The 25,592-nt window shown below is 43.3% G+C and overlaps 1 protein-coding gene across 1 annotated transcript in view; it reads left to right on the forward strand.

The window, feature by feature from the left end:
* Nucleotides 1–10,820: 10,820 nt before the first annotated feature.
* The window catches only part of ARHGAP42 (Rho GTPase activating protein 42), a 275,028-nt gene continuing 260,256 nt past the window's right edge, over nucleotides 10,821–25,592 (forward strand). Inside the window, exon 1 of the mRNA XM_075851519.1 lies at nucleotides 10,821–11,457. Within this exon, the coding sequence (XP_075707634.1) occupies nucleotides 11,304–11,457 (154 nt within the window). The 5' untranslated portion in view covers nucleotides 10,821–11,303. The remainder of the gene's footprint in view (nucleotides 11,458–25,592) is intronic.

Raw genomic sequence — 25,592 nt, forward strand, 5'->3', positions numbered from 1 at the left:
TAAACAAGACGTTTTTCTTCTTCTCTAAATTTTACTTATCACATTTTTTTTTTAATTCTTTGTGCCGGAGACAACAATATCATCTCATAAATGATAATGCAAAAAAAGAAATCATACAGCTCAGCCATAGTTATTTAATTACAGAAGTGTTCTCCATAAGTGTAGGACTGCAGATCCCCAACCAGGACCGGCCTTGCATTCTCTGTGCAGTTCCATCGATAGACGCCCTCCCCCCCCGCTTATCCTTGGGGACGGTGCACCAAATAATACAGTTATACTGTGAACAAATAACTACACCATATAGTGTAGGGCGGCGGACATACTATATGTGCAACAATTAACTATTTGACTGCAAGGGGCCCATATACTCTTCTTGAAAGGGGGCCCTCTGCTGTCCGTGTCCGCCCCTTACTCTCACGAAATGTCAGCGAGACTCACAAAAAAAGGGGAGACATCCTGAACTCACAGGGGAGCAGGCAAATCTACTGAGCGCCGCTTTCCAACTAAATATTCCGGGGAGTTTAGGGGACTGCAAGCTGCAGGATCAGCCAAAGATAAGTATCTGCAAGGTCTGGCCTGGGGACCGGGTCTGTATTATATTAGAGGATCTGGTCTGGGTGTCTGTAATTTTTGGGAGGCTGGTCTGGGGTCTGTATTTGTTTAGGGGTCTGTCTGGGGGACTGTATTTATTTAGCGGGTCTGTATTTATTTAGGTGTTTGTAGCCATTTTGGAGTATGATGAAGGTGGTCATATGCCCTACTTGTAATTCAAATGCCTTATCTTGTAGGTGTGCCCTATATAAATGAGCTATATAAATGTGAGGGACATATGTAATGATTTTTTTGTGTGCAATGCTTCGTACGCTGCTTAATACAACTCGGACTCTACCTGATGTCTATTCTGAAAAGTATGCAAGTATGCATACAGTGCCCAAATAACATTGCCATATGTTGCCTATAAAATACTGCCTATTTAAAGGGAAGATGTCATGAACACAATTTTTTTTAATCATATTGTTTTTAATATGATATTAACATAAATTGTATTTATTTGTGTTCTCGTGTTCTACTTTTTACTTACATTTACTTCCCTATGGGGGCTGCCATTTTTTTTTTTCATCTCTGTATGTGTCGATTAACGACACATACAGAGATGGAATACGGCACATACAACCCCATAGAGAATGCGAACGGGAGCCGTTCCATTCTCTGCAGCGTACGCCGTCTGTGTGGGAACGGCGCATGCGCCGCTCCCACACAGCCCAAAACGAAGCTCTTTCGCAGAGCGAAATCCGGCGCCATTTTCTTGTGGACCGGAAGCCGCTGCCAGACAGTAAGATGACAACTTCCGGCCGCGGCTTCCGGCCATATATATGTTCAAGGAAGTGAAGGCGCAAGGAATAGGAGTGGAGGCAGGAGAAGGTAATTTATGTTCGTGTATGTGATGTGTGTATTATGTTCATGTATGTTTGTGTTATACTGTCATCTGAGCACTGTATCTAATCCTCCTACACTGTGCAGTCGCTCAGAAAATGGCGGCACACAATGTAGGAGGTTTGAAGATTCAACCCCCTCCTTCTCCTGGCACTGGCCAGAAAAAGGGGGGTATTGTGTGAGGACACTAGAGAGAGTGTGTCTACCCCAAATTTGCAGCATAAAGCAATGAGGTTGCTTTACCACAGTGACCATGCTGCAATTTTGGGAACTGCTCCCTCTAGTGCTCAGCACATGGAAATGTTATAAATTAGAATCTAATTTATAATATTTCCTGACTTGTCAAAATATTAAAAAAAATTAAAACAACGTGTAATCACTTAAATAATAATTGTTTCGCTAAGAAAAAAAAAATTCTAGCGACACATTTAATATAACAGAGGGGCCTCTTGTGTTGCTGCCATTCCATAGGCTGTGGGTTTATAGGTTCAAGTTCCAGGAGTCCAGGCTGTCAAGGTCAATGCCGCCCTATCTTCGCCAGGGTTTCAGACAATTTCATCCGCCACTGAGAAACAGTGGTGCGGCAACGGTCCTTCACATACTTACCACCTGAGCAACATGGCCAGGACAAGGCCTAAACCATAAAGACAAAAGCCCATTTCAATTTCAATTTGATCATGAAGTACAGTAAAAAATAGTGTAGTACCGTGTTAGCCAGAAACAATATGCAATGTCAAATACTTTTGTGTCAAAAAAGACAAAAGTATAGTAGGTATGATACCTTTATTGGCTAACCATAAATGGCCAATAAAGGTATCATACCTACTATACTTTTGTCCATATACCCTAATAGAGCATGTGGACAGGGGTTGACTTCATGAGACTTCTCCTATAATGAAAATCTGTGATGGTGGGTAGATTCTGAAAAAATAGAACGTCCCTAGTAGCTGGCGGGCAATAAACATTCAAGAAACAACTATTGTGCCGAGGCACACTAAACACCCAAGTTCCCAGCTACCAAATTGATAATGTGGAATAAAACTAAAATATAACTTTTATTAACTTAAATAAAGACAAAAAAAGAGAATTCCAAATAAGACATACAACACATATACTTAAAAGTAGCCAGTGTTAGCTAGCAGGATGGAGTGAGTAAAGATGCGTAACTACAGTATATTGAGTAGGTGCATGCATGCACTGGTGCAGCGGACAGCGGCCGTGGTACGGTGTGCCAATGACAGTTAACTAAGAGATTTACAGTCCAATTGTTAGCCTAACAAAGAAATTAAAAACTAAGCAGCCCCCCCCCCCCCCCCCCCGACGTGTTTCGCTACACAAGTAGTGTCCTCAGGGGAATATTGGGGCTAAGGAGGAGGGGGTGTGTCTCAGACATGCAGACTATGCTCTAGTCTAAAACAGCGGCTGCCATGTTGGATGGAAGACAACGGGGGCCAAGAACGAGGCAACGGAGTGAGAAGAACCAACAGGATGAACACTAGGTAAGTTAGAAATCATTCTACTATGCTAGTTTATTTTTTGGTGGGGACTGGAGGGTCACTTTAAAGGGGTTATCTCATCAAGACAACCGCCTTACTAAAAACAGCTGACCCCTGGCTCTTAAAGTGTAGCTAAACGTTCGACAAACTCCTGACATGCCATAGTGACATTGTAATGATAGGGGTAGGGAAACGGACAAGTGAGCCCTAATCTACATGCCACTCTGTCCCTGCCTACTTGCAACGACCCGCCCTAGGCGACGGGGTACAACTGGGCGGCGGTCCCTACGCTCAGTAAGTGCACGAGACAAACAGACAAGGGTACACAAAGCTAAGGGAAATGGGGCAGTTGCCCACGGCAACACCGTGAGCAACAAGAGAGGTGAACGAGCCGAGTCAAACCAGGAGTGTACGAGGTACCAAACGCAGAGCAGGAGAGAAGTCAGTAAGCCAGGGTCAGTATGGAGCAGGATCAAATAGTCAGAAGCTGTAGCTGGGCCAGGAAACCACACGAGAAGAATCACAAGCAAAGGAGGAACAGGAAAGGCAAGTATAAATAGACAGAGGGCGGGAGCTAGCTGAGTCTGGCCAGGCTGCGATAGGCTCTCCCACTCCTAAGCCTGCCAGCCTGAGTGGTGGAAGCTGGAGTCAGTCTCAGAGACATAGACTCAGGTGCCGACTGATTACCTATGGGCGTTAACCCCGAAGCTGTGCCTGGCAGATCCTTTACAGACATGTCAGAAGTTTGGATTGGTGGTGGATTGAGCACTGAGACCCCCACCAATCACTAGATCGAAGCAGCTGAAGCGATCGTGTGAGCGCTCAGCCGCTTCGTGTCTGTTCGGCTATTTCCGGAAATAAATGTATCGGTGTACGGACTCAATACAGCCTGTACAGCTATGAGCCTGTACTTCGATAAATTTATTTCCGGAAAAAGCCGAGCAGACACGAAGTGGCTGAGCGCTCACACGAGTGCTTCAGCTGCTTCATTCTAGCGATTGGTGGGGGTCTCCGTGCTCGGACACGCATCAATCCAAACTTCTGACATGTCACTATGACATGTCAGAAGTTTGTCGAACGTTTAGCTCCACTTTAACAACTCCTGACAATCAGCTGTCATCCCAGGGGAAGCTGTGGCCGGAAAAACATTTCCCATGAAGTCACTGCAGGATAAATGTAGTATTGAATGCTGGCCATTTAATACATGGGCGAGCCGTATCCGCCAGAGTGAGAGCCACTATTTGGTAGCAGCTCTCCTCTCTGGTTAATAGAGCGAATCATGAATGGATACCGCCCTATATGACGTCCATATGCCATTATGGATAATATATGGACAGAAAGTCTTATTAGAACCTTCTCTAACATACCTTTCCTGTAAGGCTGGGTTCACACTACCTATTTTCAGACGTAAACGAGGCGTATTATGCCTCGTTTTACGTCTGAAAATAGGGCTACAATACGTCGGCAAACATCTGCCCATTCATTTGAATGGGTTTGCCGATGTACTGTGCAGACGACCTGTAATTTACGCGTCGTCGTTTGACAGCTGTCAAACGACGACGCGTAAATGGACTGCCTCGGCAAAGAAGTGCAGGACACTTCTTTGCCACGTAATTTGAGCTGTTCTTCATTGGACTCAATGAAGAGCAGCTCAAGATTTCCGAGCGTCTCAGACGGCTCGCAAAATGCGAGGAGGAGCATTTACGTGTGAAACGAGGCAGCTGTTAACAGTCTGTCTTTTCACACGTAAATGCCTCTCATCGTGTGAACATACCCTGAGGCTGGATTCACACGAGCATGTTCGGTCCGTAATGGACCGAACGTATTTCGGCCCCGAGTCCCGGACCGAACACACTGCAGGGAGCCGGGCTCCTAGCATCATAGTTATGTACGATGCTAGGAGTCCCTGCCTCTCCGTGGAACTACTGTCCCGTACTGAAAACATGATTACAGTACGGGACAGTTGTCCCGCAGCGAGGCAGGGACTCCTAGCATCGTACATAAGTATGATGCTAGGAGCCCGGCTCCCTGCAGTGTGTTCGGTCTGGGACTTGCGGCTGAAATACGTTCCATCCTTTACGGACGTAACATGCTCGTGTGAATCCAGCCTAAGGAATGAGAATCCTGAATATGGGATTACCCTCTACTAACTCAGAATTTCCTAGTGGGGTATATGGAATTGAGTTCTTTAAACGAAACAACCAATTTACAGCGATATATCAAATATCTAGAAAAGTACATTTAAGAACATTTACAAATAAATTTTATTAAAAATAAAAAAAAATTAAGTGACACATGTGGGGCTCTGGGCCGAGCAGCCAGGTATCCTGATAGAAAATAAATGATATGAGTAGTAATAGTGAATGTAAATGATCCTGCGCTGAGGTGTATTTAAATATCAGGTTCAGAAGTTTAAGCTGTAAACTCGCTGCATGACGACTCTTAATGCGGCTCTTTAGTCATAGCTCATTTATATCAGCTGTAATTCGTGTTATCAGGAGCAGATTTTCCATATTAGCATCACTTGATTGAGACTTGAGCAAGTAATATAGTTTGTCATATTGAGGTTGTGAACCCAAAAGTGACTTCTACTGTACAATGTAATTCATTCTAAAGTCGTTATACATTTACAAAGTTTTTATTATTATGAGGACGCTGAAAAAAATACTTTTTGGATGAACTAAGGCTCTGTTCATATCTGCACTAGCTTTTCAGTTATCTTTTGTGTCAGAGAAACAGATTACGAGAAAAACGGAAGCGCCTAATCTGTTGCATAACGAAAACCAATGGCACCAGATGGAACCTATTAGGGGAATTTACCTCTCTACTCCTGTTTTCTGGCATAGAAAAGTCACAAAAGGACCCCAAAGACGCAAATTGTGTGGCAAATTGCGACTTGTGGCCTTTTTGTGCACCCTCGACACTTTTCAAAAATTTATTATAATTTCCGCCAGAAAACGTGTAAATTATAAAGCTACGAGCTGCCGTAGATTTCACTCTACGATCAGACTAACCCTCCGCCCCCTACCCATTGGACAGTTAAATAATAAAAAATAATGCTCATCTCATCGCTCCACTTCTCCCCTCCAGGTCCCTTCATCACTCCAGCGTGACTGAGGCCGGGCAGCGTCAGGACGTTGTATGTGATGCAGCACTGATGACAGGCAGCGTCAGGACGTTGTATGAGATGCAGCACTGGTGATGTTGAAGTGCTGCATTGCATATAAGGCCCAGGACCTTGTATGAGCCATGCTGGGCCTGGAGGGCAGAAAAGGAGCGGTAAGGTGAGTATGTGTGTTTTTTATTTTATATCCGACGGGCCGTCCTTTCCAGCTCAATTTCATGACTTTCCCTGAAGTCTGGGCTATCCAAGTAAGAATCCCTAAACTCCAAAGTCGGGAGTCCCATTAATGTGTCCCATTAATGTGGCGCATGCCCGCGGTCGTTGCACCCCAATTTTGGCACATGCCCCAGAGGGAAAAAAAAGCCACATATTAAGGCATATGAAACGCTAGTCTTAATAAATTCTTACCATTGATTTTAATTGGTTCCGTTGGGTTTCCGTCATGGTTTCCATCATTTAGCCCTCATGCACATGGCTGCATAAGGGATCTGTGTGGTATGGAAGCGCAATCTGGCACCCCTACTGTAGTCCCATACTGTACCTCACATACTGTACCTCACATACTGTACCGCACATACTGTACCTCACATACTGTACCTCACATACTGTACCGCACATACTGTACCTCACATACTGTACCTCACATACTGTACCACACATACTGTACCTCACATACTGTACCTCACATACTGTACCGCACATACTGTACCTCACATACTGTACCTCACATACTGTACCACACATACTGTACCTCACATACTGTACCGCACATACTGTACCGCACATACTGTACCTCACATACTGTACCTCACATACTGTACCGCACATACTGTACCTCACATACTGTACCTCACATACTGTACCTCACATACTGTACCGCACATACTGTACCTCACATACTGTACCTCACATACTGTACCGCACAGAGGTTTTTTTGTATGTCATTTAGTAGAAAAAATGTGTAGAATGCTCCATTTCTTGTATTAACACAGAGGTATTTGTCTCCCGTAGAAGCATTGCCTCTCAGAGGCCCCCCATATGGCAGCACGTTCAGTGCCTATGGACTGCAGGCTTTTTCCATAGCAGATTTCATAGCAAAGCCGCAACGAAATCCGCAATAAAATTCAATTGTTTAACATGCGGCTTTTGATACGGATTTCACCCTGTGCATTGCAAAATCTGTAGCGTGCCATGGATTTTTCCGCTAGATGTGTATGCAGTTTTGAAATATTTCCTAGCATCGTAATCGCCAAAGCTGAAGATTAAATATTGACAAGCCCGGGCCTAATAAAGACGCCCAGGGCTGTCCAGTATTAGTGCCTGTGAGGGCATACCTTGGCTATGCCATAACAGATGCCTTTACATGTTAAATGCACAGGCAATAATGTTACAAAAAAGTAAAATACAGTTATAATATATTCATATCAGGAACCGCGTACTTGTAATGATCGTTACAATAAAGTTATAGCATCTATTAAAGATAAAGGTAAATGTCATATTAAAAGAAAATAAAAAAATACATTGGCAGAATTTCTCTTTTATGCATTTTGCCATTATACACATTTATATAAATGTAAATGCTACCATATATGTTCCTGGAAAATTATGTCTTATAAATATAGGACATGTCCTGCAAACAACAACCTTTAAATAGCTACGTTGCCTTAGAGAGTAAGGCTGGATTCACACGAACGTGTCCATTTTGCGCCCGCAAAAAACGGACATGTTTGTCACCCGTTGCAGTTCCGTGTGTGTTCCGTGTGGCATCAGTTGTTGATGTCTGATTGAAACATTTCTTACATTTTTTTTCTCTTCATTTCTTATGAGATTGTGCGTGAATCACGGACAGCACACGGATGTGTGTCCATGTGCTGTCCGTGATTTTCACGCACGCATTGTCTTTAATGGGTGCGTGATGTGAAAAAAACGTACAAGAATAGGACATGCAGTGAGTTTCTCACAACGGACACACGCTGCGTGATAAACACTGAATGTCTGAATGGCCCGATTGAATTGTATAGGTCCGTGAGACGGTCGTTGTTTTAACGGCTGTCACAAGGACGTATTCAACGTTCGTGTGAATAATGCCTAACACAGTGCAGGGAGCCGGGCTCATAGCATCATAGTTATGTACGATGCCAGGAGTCCCTGCCTCGATGCAGGAAAAATGTCTCGTACTGTAATCATGTTTTCAGGACGAGACAGTATTCCTGCGGGGAGGCAGGGACACCTAGCATCATAGATAACTATGACGATAAGAGCCCGGCTCCCTGTACTGTGTTCAGTCTGCGAAAAGCGGCCAACATACGGACTGTATATCACTGATCGAACACGCTCGTGTGTGGGAGGCCTTAGGAAATGTTCACACGGCTATTTTCAGTGAAAAATGGCTGAAAAAAACGGAAGCTGAACGCCTCCAAACATCTGCTCATTGATTTCAATGGGAAAAACTGTGTTTCGTTCCGACGGGGCGTTTTTTTTTTTTCGGCCGTTTGAAAAAAAATGGCAAAAAGAAGTGCATGTCACTTCTTGAGCCGTTTTTGGAGCCGTTTTTCATTGTGTCAATAGAAATAGAAAAACAGCTCCAAAAATGGCTGCAAAAAACGCATCAATAAACGTTGATGCTTAAATAAAGGCTGAAAATCAGAGGTTGTTTTACCTTGAAAAGAGCTCCGTATTTTACAGACGTTTTTTGTTTGGTGTCTGAACATTGGATCAGTTCTTAAGGCATAGCTCACAAACGTCCCGGATCCGGCGGGACAGTCCCAGTTTCTCACCGCTGTCCCGCCATCCCGGGCGGTCTGCAAAATGTCCGGCTGGGCGCTGCAGCTGTATCAAAACATCTGATCGCTGCTGACAGGCGCCCTGCATGCCAGACGACTGCAGCAGTAATCAGCGTCAGAAGAAGGCAAGAGTCTTGCGGTAGTGTTCTGACTGGGATCGATGACGGCCCGGGAGTGGACCAGTCCAGTCAGACCAGTCCAGTCACCAGACCTGTCATCTGACCTCACCGAGCAGGTGACTAGTCCAGTCCGGTCCACTCCCGGGCCGGCATCGACACCAGTGAGAACGCCGCTGCAAAACTCCTGCCTTCTTCTGATGGTGAGTGATGTCAAGCAGAGCGGAGAGTTGCAGCAGTAGGCTACCTCTACCGCTCTCCGCTCTAGCGCCATTGTGGCACAAAGTATAAGGGGGTTGTGTGGCACTATGTATAAGGGGGAGGGGTGTTGTGTGGCACTATATAGAAGGGAGAGGGGGGGTTGTGTGGCACTATGTACAAGGGGGATGGGTAGTTGTGTGGCACTGTGTACAAGGGGGGAGGGGATTGTGTGGCGCTATGTACAAAAGGGGGGCTGTGCGTGGCGCTATCTACAGGGGGAGCTGTGTGTGGAGCCATCCACAGGCGGCTGTGTGTGGAGCTATCTTCAGGGGGGCTGTGTGTGGAGCTATCTACAGGGGGCTGTGTGTGGCGCTATCTACAGGGGGCTGTGTGTGGAGCTATCTACAGGGGGTCTGTGTGTGGAGCTATCTACAGGGGGCTGTATGTGGCACTATCTACAGGGGTCTGTGTGTGGAGCTATCTACAGGGGGGCTGTGTGTGGCGCTATCTACAGGGGGCTGTGTGTGGAGCTATCTACAGGAGGGGCTGTGTATGGCACTATCTACAGGCGGCTGTGTGTGGAGCTATCTACAGGGGGTCTGTGTGTGAAGCTATCTACAGGGGGTCTGTGTGTGGAGCTATCTACAGGCGGCTGTGTTTGGAGCTATCTACAGGGGGACGTGTGTGGCGCTATCTACCTGGGGACTGTGTGTGGGGCTATCTACAGGTGGCTGTGTGTGGAGCTATCTACAGGGGGGCTGTGTGTGGAGCTATCTACAGGGGGGCTGTGTGTGGGGTTATCTACAGGGGGCTGTGTGTGGAGCTATCTACAGGAGGGGCTGTGTGTGGGGCTATCTACAGGGGGCTGTGTCTGGCACTATCTAAAGGGGGGCTCTGGTGGATGATTTTTCCATTGACCGGTAGCAGAGTTACACAACTGGAAAAAAAAATCCCCATCATGTAACTGTCAATTGAAAAGTCATCAAGCACAGGGTCTCCCTCTCGACTTTCATTGTTCGCAGCCTTTTGGTTTGTCCTGCAGCTGCTGCCGCCGTGATGAGCAAATGTTATACCCAAGATAGGAAAAGTAACATAAAGACGTCATAACCTGATCCATAATATCTGTGATATCCAGACAGTCTAGAGATCCGCAGTGAGAATATGATCTTGTTATTTGAAGAAGGATCTGGCCGTGATTTGATGGGTTTATGCGGGATATTGGGCGTGGTTAGGGGGTGTGGCTTAAAAATTTCCCTCTTTTCTGAATTCAAGTTGGGAGGTATGCTTAAAAAAAAAAACAAACAGGAATTTCCCTCCTAGAAACCTCGAATATTTAACGCATTTTACAAATAAAAATAAATTTTGTTTTTAACTTTTTTATTCTGATTTTATACCTGTCCCAGACGACCGTGTGTATTTTCACCAGCCTTGCATGATACAATAACCCTATGAGGTAAGGCAGATACAGCCCCGGCTTTTCCTTGTGCCACCTACAGATGGCGCTGTAGAGACAAACTTCTCAAGTTTCCTATTCTTTTACAAAAAGTTTCAGATTTCCAGCTGTCTGTCCTAAGTAACGTGTTACCCAAGTAATATCTGCAGCCACAGCTCAGGGTGATGTCATCAGTATTTTCCCAGCTCCCAGGATCCTTGCAATCTTCTTCTTATTTAGCTTCTATTTCCCTGCAGCTAAGGAGGAATCCAGGACAAAGGGGGTGCAGCCTATTTTCAATGAAGTTTATCTAGGAATGTAAGGTGACCTGAGTGTGACCTTGCTTGGAGTCCCTGTGTGGCAGAAGAACAGGGGGGGAATCTATTGGGATCAGAGTTTAACTTGCATTGGCTTAGAAGGATTGATCAGCCTGGCTGCTTTGTCCTGAAGGGAGGGGGAAAGAGGCCAAGAAAGAGTCTGATCTGCCGGAAATGTCTGAAAAGTAGAGTTTCCTCTGTGCAGCAGCGCAGCAGCACTCTCCTGTCCTGGTCATAGGGACAATGCAGCAGGGTGACACTGGCTGCAGAACTCCACCAGCACCACTGCTGTGCATGCTCTGATTCCTCTCTCGGCTGGGATAAGGGATCACAACTTCCCAAAAACTTTTGCGAGAAGAAAATTTCTTCCCTCCAAGGATCTAAGGCTTCATTTTTTACAATGGGACTCCCCACTTTGGAGTTTAGTGATTCTTACTTGGATAGCCCAGACTTCAGGGAAAGGCTCAAGTGTCATGAAATTGAGCTGGAAAGGACCAATAAGTTTATTAAGGAGTTAATTAAAGATGGGAACATGCTGGTGGGAGCCTTGAGAAGTAAGTACACATAGCTGACACGTCGCAGCAACTCATTCACCGTGCGTTCTTGTAGACTTTGCCTTCAGAAGTTGCAGAAAAAAACTTGGTAGTTGAGTGTCTGTGGTACGGGATATGTACTGGGCATCGGTCGTTCGCGGCAAATATCATCAGTTTTGTCTATCTTCGCTGTAAACTTACATAGCTGCTGCAGAATCTCTTGGAAGCTAAAGATAGTCATATACGTGAAGATGCCCCCCCCCCCCTACTTTATGATGTTTTTTTGTGAATGAATGGATTACCGGAAGAGAAAAACAAATATTTCCCATGATATTAGATTAGTATTGGGGTGTATTTACCAATACTGGCATACAGTTGCCAGTGAATAATCACATTGAATGGCACACTGTATTCTCCGAGACGTCTACCGATAACCAAGGTGCGGCTACTAATCTGCGCCAGGTTGTACTTGATGTAGTTCACCGTCATTTTTCAATGCAAAACTTTTGTAAATCAGTCGCACATTGAAAACTGCGCCCCCTATTTGTAAAAATTGCAGAAATTTTATAGTTGTTGGAAAAAGAGGAGGGGGACTGGATAAATATGATGTTTAACATGAAAATCGGTAAATTAACAAATGCGCATCATTGTGTATTGGCATTGCCCCGCATGTACTTTACTTGGATAATCGAGTAGTAAACAATATTGTAGAGTGACCAATGAAAATCTGTCCAATCTTTTGCAATAATTATCATATCTGCTGTAAATATTCCTCAGTCATTAGGGATTAATATCTCATGTATCTCACGGCTGTATTTGGAAGGTAACGTTAATGTAGTTCTCCACGCGGCCGTATCACCGTATTTTAAATCATTGTCCGTATTGGAACCGTATTTCCTGTATAGGGGTCATGGGACATGAAATAATGTGCAGCCTGTAAACACTGATCAGTATTGATATCTACATGTCATCTATATGTATGCCTGGCAATGGAAGAAAATACTCCCAGAGGGGCGCCAAGTGGTTGAACCCCACCGATCAAGCATTTTTGGCTGATCAAATCCCTTTAAATGTATGGCTGCCATTTATAAACTGTTCATAGATATATCTATTATCGGATGTTAAAGTCAATCGGTGTCTCCTGCAGAAGTCCCGCCCGCTTCTTCAGACAGCACTTACTATATATTGTATAATGACAATGACACTTTAAGCCTTGATTCACACAGCGCATTTTACGCAGTTTCTGTGCGTTTTTCATGTCACTTTTAATGGCTTTTTTTTTGCAGTGTTTTTTGTAATGAAATTTTTAGTGCAGCCGTATGTTACATTAGAGTCTGTAGTAAAATATAAAATGCACTACACACAACGGCATTTTGGTTTGTACCATTTTTGAGGCAATTTTGTGGTCAGTGGCGTTTTATTCCAAGCGCAGCATGCTCTTGGTATGGTGTTTTTTTTAGGCATTTCTCCCATAGACTTCTCGATAGGGCTTCAAAAATTCCAGGAAAAAAGCATGTACAAAATGACCCCAAATAAAAAACGCCACCACAAACGACACTAAAAGTGCCTTAATTTTTTTTCTTTTTTTACTAAAACAATGTATTATAGTTTTAAATGCGACTTTCTAATTGGTTATTATAAAAAAAATAAAGTTTTACTTTTTGAGATAAAGCTTTCTATGTATCCTGGATACATAGGAGCTGTATCTTGCGCTGAAACCCGAATTCGTCAGTTCAACGGGACTGACGGCTTCGGTGACAGCGGATCGATCACATCTATTAACTGTCACCGAAGCCATTAGTCCCGCTGAACTGACGGATTCAGGTTTCAGCGTAAGATACAGTTTATATGTATCCAGGATACATATAAGCTGTATCTCAAAAAGTTAATTTTTTTAAAATAAAAACCATTTACAAAGTTGTATTAAATACATTGTTTTAGTAAAAAATAAAAAAACAATTCTTTAAAAGTTTACGTAGCCTCTTAGATTGGTAAAAAAAATTCTGTGTGTGAAGGACGCCTAAAAGAAATCTGCGACTGGGATGGACCCCTGTAACTTAGGACATTGACAGATGCCCACCGGCTTGTTTTTATTAGGCTGTCTGCTAGATGCCCTCAGTTAAAGGAAATTGTCCTGTGACAGTCTCCCTTTAAAACTGCCCCCTGATCCTCGCTTTTTAAAACCTGCCTCCAGGTGACATCACATGCATTTAATCATGTGACATAACCACATGACCACATCATCCACGGACTCTGGTGCTATACACTGCCGAAGCCCATGAGTGATTCCATGATGTCATTATTTCACTGCATGGATATGACATCACAAGGACCCTGTTCATTAGCAGACCAATTTTCTTAAGATTTCTTTTGTGAAGTCCCTTCTGTTTAAAAGGAACATTTAATGTTGCTTGCGCTCTTGTCTCCCACCAGAATTCTGACCGTGGGAGACGTAGCCAGCAGATTGGGCGTTATTGTTGCTAAGGCAACCATACGGGACTTCAAGTGTGATACGGTTGGATCCTGTGGATATGTCATAAATGTCTCTGATGGGAAAACCCCTTTAACAGTATATGGAGTGCTGGATTTTGTAATACACACGATCTGTAACCAAGGATTCATACACAAATCAGTTGAGAGCGCCTTCCACATGGATGAGTGGGCCCAGAGAATGCCATGAAAAAATTCCCCAGACCATAGCGCTGCCGCCACCAGCTTGTGTTCTTCCAGCAATGGTTGCAGGGTGTTTGTCCTCTGATGTTTCTCGTCTGACACGACAACGTCCATCCATTCGATGAAGCAGAAAACTTAACTCATCGAAGTCAACCCTTTGCCAATCATCGGTGGCCCAATTCCGATACTGCTGTGCAAATTGAAGCCTTTTTTCCCATGCAGCTTTGTTAGCATAGGAGCAGTGACCAACCATCTGCTTCGGAGCCCCATACGTAGTAGGGTTCACCGAACTGTTGTTTTAGACACACGTCTGGTAGCCCCCTGGTTGATTTTCACGGTGAGCTGTTCCACTTTAGCGCGTCGTTCAGCCCTCGTGCACCTTTGTAGCTGACGTTCACCTCTCACATCAATGACCCGTGGTGCTCCTCAGTTTCCACGTTGGTTATTCCCAATGCTGCCATTTGTACACTCACGATACACTTTCACCACAGCAGCGCGTGACCAGTTCACAATCTGCGCTATTTGAGAAATACTGCCACCCTGGGTCCGAAAGCCAATAATCATCCCTTTTTGCAACTCTGATAAATCGGCACTTTTACCCATGGCAACGAGTGATATGCGTTCAGACAGCCTATCACACCCCTTATATACCCACCAAGCCGGCCCACGGCACATCACTTCCTTCATGGACTACACGCTGCCGATGTCGAATGTAGGAGGTGGTCAGAATAATGTGACACGACTGTGTATCTTTGTGTCTATGGCAGCTGTGGACGCTTAGGTCCCTGTCTGGAGTGTGGGTTGTCATTACCCCTCCAGGATACAGAAGCTTTATAATGTAATCTGATACAGCTGTCTGAGGAGTTACAGCCTCCAGGCCCCGTCTCCCAGGATGGGGCTGACATTCCTGGCAATTCATAGGGAAACTTTTATTTACCTTAGGCCTAAATTACACAGACAAATCAGATAAAAATGCGTGATAAAAATAAAGAAATTCTGCAATACGGCGATTTTAAATTACGGGTGATCGTATACAACTGTGATGTGATTTAATATTAACATTGATTCCTTATATTTTATGTCATTATGATAACTTCCCCCAGTCTATATAGTGTTCATTGGGAAAAATTTGAAGCAAAATCGCTCATTCATATTACAGTTCGTAGTTAATCAATTTTTATATTCGAACATTTCCTAGAACGTCCTTCAGACTTGGTGGATTTGTTGCAGATTCTGCAACGAGCACTTGTGACAATTTACAGTTTACAGCTCTTAAAACCCCGTCCACACATAGCAGAAAAAAACGGTGCAGATTTCAGGGCATGCTGTGGATTTTTTAATCCAAGGAAAGGCCCAATATGTTGCGGAAGTGTGGATTTCAATCCGTGGCAAATTCGCACGTTACACATCCGGACTTTGCCACGCATTCACTGCAGAATTCGCAGAGGAAAATCTCTGCCGGGTCTGGACTCATTATAACTTTTCTAATATTACTAAGAAACATTACAAAAATCCATTATATAAGCCTAAGGAAAAGGGAAAACACCTCCTGATTTTCAGAAGTTTCTTAAGCCACTCTTTCTTTTTCACTGCGTTTTTTTACGGCCGTTTTTGGAGCTGTTTTCAATAGAGTCTATGAAAAACGGCTCCAAAAATGTCTCAAGAAGTGACTTGCACTTCTTTTTCGCGGCCGTCTTTTAACGCCTCTGTTTTTCAAAACGGCCACATAAAAAAACGGACCGTCGGTACCGAACGCTGTGTTTTCCCTTGAAATCAATGGGCAGATGTTTGGAGGCTCTCTGCTTCCAATCTTTCGGACGTTTTTCAGCCGTTTACGGCCCGAAAAACACACGAAAATAAGCCGTGTGAACATACCCTAAGGGTTCCTGCACTTGACGGTATTACGCTGTACGGATCCGTAATATGTCATCTATAGAATTCTTACAATACTTCCTTGTGCCTCCGCGCAAATGTATTCTTCTCACGTATTCCAGTAGTCAGACCTCTGTGATCAGCATAATTTAGGGGAATTGTCGCACGATCTAAAATAGGATTGTCAGAATCAGACAAACCCTTTAAACTCTCAATACAATTTTTTATTTCCAATGCTATACAGGATTTGCAAGTATTGACGTCATAACTTTTCCATAAAGATTAACATGTTCGAAATAATCCTAAAGAACCTTTCCCCTGAAACCATTAAAGGAGTATTCCGGTCTTGGAATGATATGGCATATTGTTAGGATATGCTGTTGGGATTCCTAGTTATTACCCCTTTCAAAGTGTGGCCGTCATGGTGATCAGCTGATCGCACCGGGTCCACGGCCATCCAGACATTTCCTCTCAGATGAATGGCCATCCATGTAATACAAGAACAGCTCTCTATTTTGGCTCATAAAGGGGATTCTTGAGCTGGAGACCCCCTCTATGATGCGCATATGCCCTAATAGAGCATATGGACGGCTTTTTTTCATGAGAAAACCCCTTTAAGTTCCCGTTTTTTTGCATAAAATAGCAGATATGTTTTTCAGTATCCTAGAAAAGATGGGTGACAACCCCCGTGGGTGGTCATATTGGGTGTAAGAGGATGCAGAGATTGCAGTCGGACCTGGACCTGACGGGGCCCAACAGCCACTTTGCCTCAAAATTCAATGCCAGTATTTATTCTCCTTTTTTGTGACTTCGCTGTTATCATTTATGCATTAACCTTGTATTATGTGACATCATTATGTTTATTATACCTGTGCTGTGACATCACTGTGTTCATTGTCCCTGTACTGTGACATCACTGTGTTTATTATCCCTGTGCTGTGACATCACTGTGTTCATTATCTTTGTGCTGTGACATCACTGTGTTCATTATCTTTGTGCTGTGACATCACTGTGTTTATTATCCCTGTGCTGTGACATCACTGTGTTCATTATATATGTGCGGTGACATCACTGTGTTTATTATACCGGTGCTGTGAAATCACTGTGTTCATTACCTTTGTACTGTGACATCACTGTGTTTATTATCCCTGTACTGTGACATCACTGTGTTCATTACCTTTGTGCTGTGACATCACTGTGTTCATTACCTTTGTGCTGTGACATCACTGTTATTATTATCCCTGTGCTGTGACATCACTGTGTTTATTATCCCTGTGCTGTGACATCACTGTGTTTATTATCCCTGTGCTGTGACATCACTGTGTTCATTATCCCTGTGCTGTGACATTACTGTGTTTATTATCCCTGTGCTTTGACATTACTGTGTTCATTACCTTTGTGCTGTGACATCACTGTGATTATTGCAGCATTGCATTATAATAGGCTGAACTTGATAGACTTTATTCAGCCTTACAAACTATGATACTATGTCATTTCCCCTGTACTGTGACATCACTGTGTGTATTGTCTCAGTGGTGGGATATTATGTGCATTATCCAGGTTCTATGACATAACTGTAAGAACATTTCCTCTGCAGTGACATCACTGTTTACATTTATAGTGGTGCAAGTATATGAGTTGGGAGGCTGGAGTTACAACTGTGAACTGGTCTGTGGTGACCCAGTGGTTTCTCTGCCACATAAGAAGATACCAGTACTGTACATTACATGAAATATTGGGGGGCCTGTAATAGATTGTGCATCGGATCTAAAAAATTTAAATCTTGCCTCTCTACACCTTCATTTATAATAGTTAGAGTATTAGCTACTTTGATTGCAATACCTCCTTAGTGTACCTATTTTGGAGGGACTGGTACTGAAATGTCCCTCTTTTTGACCTGATAAATAGATTTGCTTTTAGCTACTTAATATATTGCTCCAGAAAGCAACTGTCTGGTTCATAACACCATATTAGACCCAAAAGTATATATTATTTTTGGAAGCAATTTTTTTTTTTTTAATTAAATGAATGTATTTTGTGTTTTTAAGCAACTTTCAAATTCACAGTACTTTTTTTTTTTGCTTTTTGCAATACAGCAACTATGTATCCTGTATGCAGAATGCAGAACAGCTGTATCTCCTAAAGTAAAAGGATTTTTTAAATAAAAAATATTTACAAAGTTCCACTAAACACACTGACTAAACTATTCATTAAAAGAAAATGCCCTCAAAAGGTGTCCATAGACTTTAAAAAAGAAAATACAATATTTTAATTAAAAAAATAAAATAAAAAATGCTTCCAAACATGTAATAGCCTTTAATAAAGTCTTTATTGTGATGATTTTTCTGCTCATGTATAAAATAACAACTATTTGTGTATAGATAAGCATGAAAAAATGAACCATAACTGTCCGTCTTTGACCATCCAAAAAGCTGGGAGCATCAGACCCCGCTGTAAATTCTTTACATTATTTACATGGTCCTTTTCGTCATATGGGACACTGAACTTTTTCCTTTGCCGTCTTGTATGGGAACTGGTAATTAATTGAGGACAGGGGTCGGTAACTATTTGGAGGACGCAGCTTGTGATTTATGTGAAATGGGATTTGTGTTTCTGTCTTTCTCTGGGAAAGGAAGTGAAGGGTTAACCTTATGGCAGCGCACCCACAGGTACTATAAGCGCCACATGTATGGTTCCCATTTACATTTTTTAGGTTTGTCGATTTCCTTTAATCACTGTTCCACTTTCATGGCCTTCTGCTTGTAATAATGAAATCCTTCTTCGTTCTCCCTGATGGGTTCGTAGTTTTATGCTCGATGCTTACAGAATACCAATAAAGTCTGACTGTGGAGTTCTGTTTAGACAGGACAATTTTTTCTATTATGATCAACAATTCAATTATTTTGCCGTTTCATTTACATTATTGGGCTGGGTTTATATATGGGGGACAGCTAGTGGTGCACCATCAATTTGTGGGGGGTGTTGAGCGTTTCGCCGCAAGTGCCTCCCTGATAATGGCATCCCGGAACTATGCCTTGCATTGTCCATGGAAGAATTATCAGTACAGTTAAAAGGGTTATCCAGAGTTACGTTTTTTGTTTTTTTTTAGCAGTGGACGTGTTATTACAAATAAATTAACTTTCTAATTTATTTTAAAAAAAATCTCTCTTTATAATAGGTGATGCCCCCCTTCGCTGGATGCAGCCGCATGTAAACATTACAGTGGCAGCTCAGCGCCTTCAAAGCGTCCCATCACACCCCACCCATACAATGATCATAATAGTAATAAATTTGACACTGAACACCAGATCTATTGGTGACATGTCTGCAGCACGGAGGGGATGGGGAGGCATTTACGCCTCATGCACACGACCGAGTGTGCCGTCCGAGTCCCGTCATTGATCAGAGGAAAGATTAGACATGTTCTATCTTTCCTCGTATCGGAGACTCGGACCATTTTTCACGCACCCGATTCAACCGCTAAAGTGAATGGGTCTGTGAAGACGATCGGGGGCCACTCGGATGCCGTCAAAAACGGCCCGAGTGGCACAACGGTCGTGTGCATGAGGCATTACAGTCTGTGTTATGGCTGCAAATGGAGACCTTCATAGAGATCATCAGTGGGGGTCCAACTTCAAGAACCACCACCGATCACTTGAATGAATGGTTCGTAGCGCTTTATAGTTTATTTAGGCACAGTGCCGTACATACGTATGTATGGCGCTGTGCCTGGGCGAACAATGAAGTGGATACGGTACTCACCGGTGCGCCATGGCCCCTTTCATTTAGTTGATTGGTGGAGGTGCAGAAGTCGGACCCCCAGAAATCCAACATTGAAGACTCGGATAAACCCTTTAATACTCAACAAGCTCTTTTAGGATATGTTCACACGCTAAAGTAAAAACGGCTGTAAAATACGGAGCTGTTTTCAAGGAAAAACAACCTCTGATTTTCAGCCGTTTTTAAAGCATCAAACGTTTAGTTTTTTTGCTTTGTTTGGAGCTGTTTATGGAGTTCGTTTTCTATTGACACAATGAAAAACAGCTCCAAAAAAACGGCTCAAAAAGTGACGTGCTCCTTTTTACACTGCGTTTTTTTTAACATGCCTGAAAACACTGCGTGTGAACATACCCTTAAAAAAACTCTTGCTACATATGAACTGCAATGTAGCCCGCATTACTGCGACTAGTGTTTACTCAACTATTTTACAGTTTGCATAGGAATATTATTTAACAAAAATTGGAAGTACATTAAATTGCTTATCTTGTAATCATCCTAAATTACAGCCTGCATTATGCCCCAGAGCTGCATTCACAATTCTGCAGGTTGCTATTGGAAACAGTCAACAAACTTGTCAAGAGACACGCCACTAACAGCTAAGCTGAGCCTCCTATGATATAGTGGAACAATAAGGGCATGTTTTGAGTCAAAAACGTCTCAAAATACAGAGCTGTTTTCAAGGGAAAACAGGCCCTGATTTTCAGACGTTTTTTGAGCAACTCACGTTTTTCGCTGAGTTTTTCGCAGCGTTTTCGCAGCGTTTTTTACGGCTGTTTTTGGAGCTGTTTTCATTGGAGTCTATGAGAAAAAAAACGTCCCAAGAAGTGTCCTGCACTTCTTTTGACGAGGCTGTCATTTTACGAGCCGTCTTTTGACAGCGACGCGTAAAATGACAGGTTGTCGGCACAGAACATCGTAAGACCCATTGAAAGCAATGGGCAGATGTTTGCCGACGTATTGGAGCCGTTTTTTCAGACGTAATTCGAGGCGTAAAACGCCTTCATTACGTCTGAAAATAGGTCGTGTGAACCCAGCCTAAGGGCTGTGTTCACACTGGGTTTTTTGCAGGAGGAAAATTCCTCCTTCAAAAACTGCTCCAGACGGTTTTTGCACAGTGGTTTGACAAAAACTCGTCAAAACACTAGTCGAGGCGTTTTTTTCCCCGTTTCTGACTGATTGAAATGGGGTTTTGGAGGCGGAAACCGCCTCAAGATAGGTCATGTTGCTTCTTTTTACCGCGACACGTTTTTTTTGGCTCGCGGTAAAAAAACCTTGTCCGCCTCCCATTGAAATCAATGGGAGGCATTTTCAGGCGGTTTTTGATGAGTTTTTCAGAGCAGTTTCCGCGCCAAAAAACTAGTCAAAAAACTCTGTGTGAACAGGGCCTTAGGGTATGTGCACATGATATCGACCATTACGCCTGAAATTACGGAGCTGTTTTCAGGAGAAAATAGCTCCGTAATTGCAGACGTAGTTGCTCGTCCTCGCATTTTGCGAGGCGTCATTGACGGCCGTAATTTAGAGCTGTTCTTCATTGAATTCAATGAAAAACGGCTCAAATTACGTCCAAAGAAGTGTCCTGCATATAATGTATATAAGTGCCCTGCACTTCTTTGACGAGGCAGTCATTTTACGCGTCGTCGTTTGACAGGTTGTCTGCACAGTACGTCAGCAAACCCATTCAAATGAATGGGCAGATGTTTGCCGACGTATTGGAGCCGTATTTTCAGGCGTAAATCGAGGCATAATACGCCTCGTTTACGCCTGAAAATAGGTCGTGTGAACCCAGCCTAAGGCCAGATTCACACGAGCATGTGCGTTTTGCGCACGCAAAAAACGCAACGTTTTGTGTGCGCAAAAGGCACTTAACAGCTCCGTGTGTCAGCCCCGTATGATGCGTGGCTGCGTGATTTTCGCATAGCCGCCATCATTATGACACTCCATTTGGATGTTTGTAAACAGAAAAGCACATGGTGCTTTTCTGTTTTCATTCATACTTTTCACAGCTGTTGCGCGAATCACGCGCATCCCACGGAAGTGCTTCCGTGTGACATGGGTGATTTTCACGCACCCATTGACTTCAATGGGTGCGTGATGCGCGAAAATACGCACAAAGAACGGACATGTCGTGAGTTTTTTGCAGCGGACTCACGCTGCGTAAAAATCACGCACAAGTCTGCACGGCCCCATAGACTAATATAGGTCCGTGTGACGCGCGTGAAAATCCTGTGCGTTGCACGGACGTATATCCCATTCGTCTGAATAAGCCCATAGTGTTTCCTATGTCAGAGTACTGTCCAGTCTCTGGTGTCAATAATATATTTCTCAAAGTACAAATCAACAGAGAAAACTCTGGCCAGACAGCAGACAATGCCGGGGTATTTAGTAGAATATTGAATGTGACTTGGGTAGAATACAGCCTACATAATAGTCATTTGCATTATGGGAAATATTATCTGTACAGTATCTGATATAGGAAAGACTTTTCCGTTAGATTATAGAAGTTCAGCTAAACAGTTAGGCTGGATTCACACGACCATGTTACGTCCGTAATGTACGGAACGTATTTCGGCCGGAAGACCCGGACCGAACACAGTGCAGGGAGCCGGGCTCCTAGCATCATAGTTATGTACGATGCCAGGAGTCCCTGCCTCGCTGCAGGACAACTGTCCCGTACTGAAAACATGATTACAGTACGGGACAGTTGTCCTGCAGCGAGGCAGGGACTCCTAGCGTCGTACATAACTATGATGCTAGGAGCCCGGCTCCCTGCACTGTGTTCGGTTCGGGTTTTCCGGCCGAAATACGTTCCGTCCATTACGGATGTAACATGGTCGTGTGAACCCAGCCTGAGGGGCGTGGCTGTCGACAAGTAGTTGACTGTTTCCAATTGAAATCAGCACAATTATGAATGTAGCTCTAGACTATAAGGCCGCATTCAGACAGGTGTAATACGAGTGCTTATTTGCGCCAATATTATGGACACAACACCGGGACCTTTCGCAGCACTATGGTGATATTACAGGAGTTTCAGGTGTTGCATCAGTAATATGGGCGCAAAAACATCCATATTACGCCCGTCTGAAAGCGGCCTAAGTGTGCATTCACACAATGCCATTATATCACAATTGTTTTTCTTGATTTTTGTCAAATCACGACAAAACGCTGCGGTTTTGCAAAAATGTTTGCAAAAAAAGCAATATGATCACAACATGTGAATTTTTTTCCCCCTTTATTTACTTGTCAGAACATAATTTCCTGCCAATACTGTGCGTCAAAGCAGGTTTACTTTAATTCCATCAGGTTTTTTTGTTTTTTTTCCCTGTCTCCTCGATGAATCCTGGATTATACTGGGTTATATGAACTTAATCCCCATTTATGTTTTCTAATGAAAGTATATTAAAATAAATATAAGTCAAAGTCCGGATTGTTTTTCTTGGCTCCATAGAGATCATTCTAGTTCAGATAACCCAGTAATTGGGTTGGAGTTATAAACTGCTCAGTCACATTTTATAATAGTACCCTTTATCGCTCACTAGATGACATTATTAGGGCACGTTCAGACGTGGCGGAGTTTTTCCGCTGCAAATGTTGGTGCAGATTTGGGGCAATTACGCAATGAATCTGCACCAACATTTGCATATTTGACAGGTAATTTAGACGTTGCAGAAAACACAGCGGACTTGCCACAAATTTCAGTTTTTGCATTGCAAAGGCTGAAATCCGCAGTGAAATTCCGCTTCTTGTCCGCAACAGACAGTGCATGCTGCGGACTGAAAATTCCGCACCGCAGCTTATGGTCCGCAGTGGTGTTTTCCGCAACGTCTGCACGAAAATAACTAAAAAGGTGTGGAAACCAATGGACAAACTGTCTGCTAAGGATTTTCATTGCGGACTGTCCGCAGAGGAATTCCATAGCAATTCTGCCACGTCTGAATGTGCCCTTAGGGTATGTTCACACGCAAACTCAAAAACATCAGAAAATACGGAGCTGTTTTCAAGGGAAAACAGCTACTGATTTTCAGAAGTTTCTTAAGCCAATTCCCAATTTTCGCCGGCGTTTTTTTTACGGCCGTTTTTGGAGCTGTTTTCAATAGAGTCTATGAAAAACGGCTCCAAAAACGTCCCAAGAAGTGGCCTGCACTTCTTTTTCAAAACTGCCATGGAAAAAAACGGCCCGTCGGAACAGAACACCGTTTTTCCAATTGCAATCAATGGGCAGATGTTTGGAGGCGTCCTGCCTTCGGTTTTTCGGCCGTTTACGGCCAGAAAAACGGCCGGAAATAGCCCGTGTAAACATACCCTTAGGGTTACCTCAGCACAACAACCCCTGTACTAATGCCCTTTTATAACATATGAACATTATACAGAGGGGGCCCCAACTCTAAGTGCCAGAACAGACAACTGCTCTGGTGGACCCGGCGCGTCCATGAATTACATGAATGGCCACTCATATGCACGAAAAAATGCGTTGCTGGCTGCGGCTTCGCCCGCCGTGACAACTTTTTAAAAAGAGGAATTCTTTGTGAGACAGCCCAACCCCATTAACTAGGTCGTAACTATGGGGTGGAGGCCCATGTCTCCTGATAAAGCTTTGTGGGTGTACTCTGTATAAGGGCTCATGCACAATACATGAGCCCATTGTCAAGTGGACAAAGCCGGTACGGCAGTGCACAGAGGCCACGCGGCTCCTTAGTATGAAGCCGCATGGCCTCTGTGTGCTGCCACGCAGGTTTCATTGGACTCTGTATATGTATGTTCCTTATACCTCCTACTTTTTGAGTTCAATAGAGCATGCCACAATTTTTTTTCTGTCGGAATAAAACGATTAAAACTTTTAGAGAAAACATAGTTAATAAGTGCCGAGCCTGGGGTAAAGTTTCTGCTGGGCGGCTCTCCTCTGACTTATGCCCGCCCAGTTCAGCTTGACTGACAGGTCTCTCGCTATCTGTGTATGCCCTTTAATGACATAATTATATGGCCAATTAATCTGCATTTGTCAATAATACTGTAATTGCTTATCCTGTTTGGCAGTTTTATAATATACCGGGTCTTCAAAAGATTTCCTTGAAAGAAATCTTTACTTTATGCCATTGCTGGACAAATCCACAAAACTTTTTGTGTTTTCAGTTGATGTCTATTACAGTTCTTATTGCCGGGCCACTACCAGATTGGCTCCTGGAGTGATGTAATTGGCTCCTAAAGTCTACAGTATTATCATTATCCCTGCCATAGGGCATATGTACAACAGCTCACATATCCCCTACAGATCTGTATTGCTGTTCCATTGCCACGTTAAGGTTTCTCTGTGAGGAACCGTATTCTCCCCTAGAAGATTGCTTGTAGGGTAGAACACCTCGGTAATAAACTGTGCTATGGAGCAGGCCCCGCTTTGTTTCTCACTTATACGAAGTCTGTGAGAAAAAAAAATTCTGTGTAAAATCAAAGGCAATACAGAGGTACCTATGTGTACAACATAGATCTGTAATAAGGCCGTGTGCATGAGACCCTATGTTGATTTACCCTATACTTACCGATTATAAAGAGTAGTCCAAAAATTCTGCAATCTATCTCAAAGGAGTCAAGTTGAGATATTGAACAGATCCTGGCGTGAAAAAGGTATGAGAAATTCCATAGTTAGTAAAAAGGGAAAAAAGTATATATATATATATATATATATATATATATATATATATAAATTATTTTTTTTACAAGGTGGTTGGAAAGGGGGAATGTAGAATTGTATAGGGCCAATGTCACATTGAATAGGTTTCAAACTTGATTTTAATGTTGAAATGTTTACTTCTTGCATGTGCCGTACAGGCATAAAA

This window comes from Rhinoderma darwinii, chromosome 2, assembly GCF_050947455.1.
Source record: "Rhinoderma darwinii isolate aRhiDar2 chromosome 2, aRhiDar2.hap1, whole genome shotgun sequence".
NCBI lineage: Eukaryota > Metazoa > Chordata > Amphibia > Anura > Rhinodermatidae > Rhinoderma > Rhinoderma darwinii.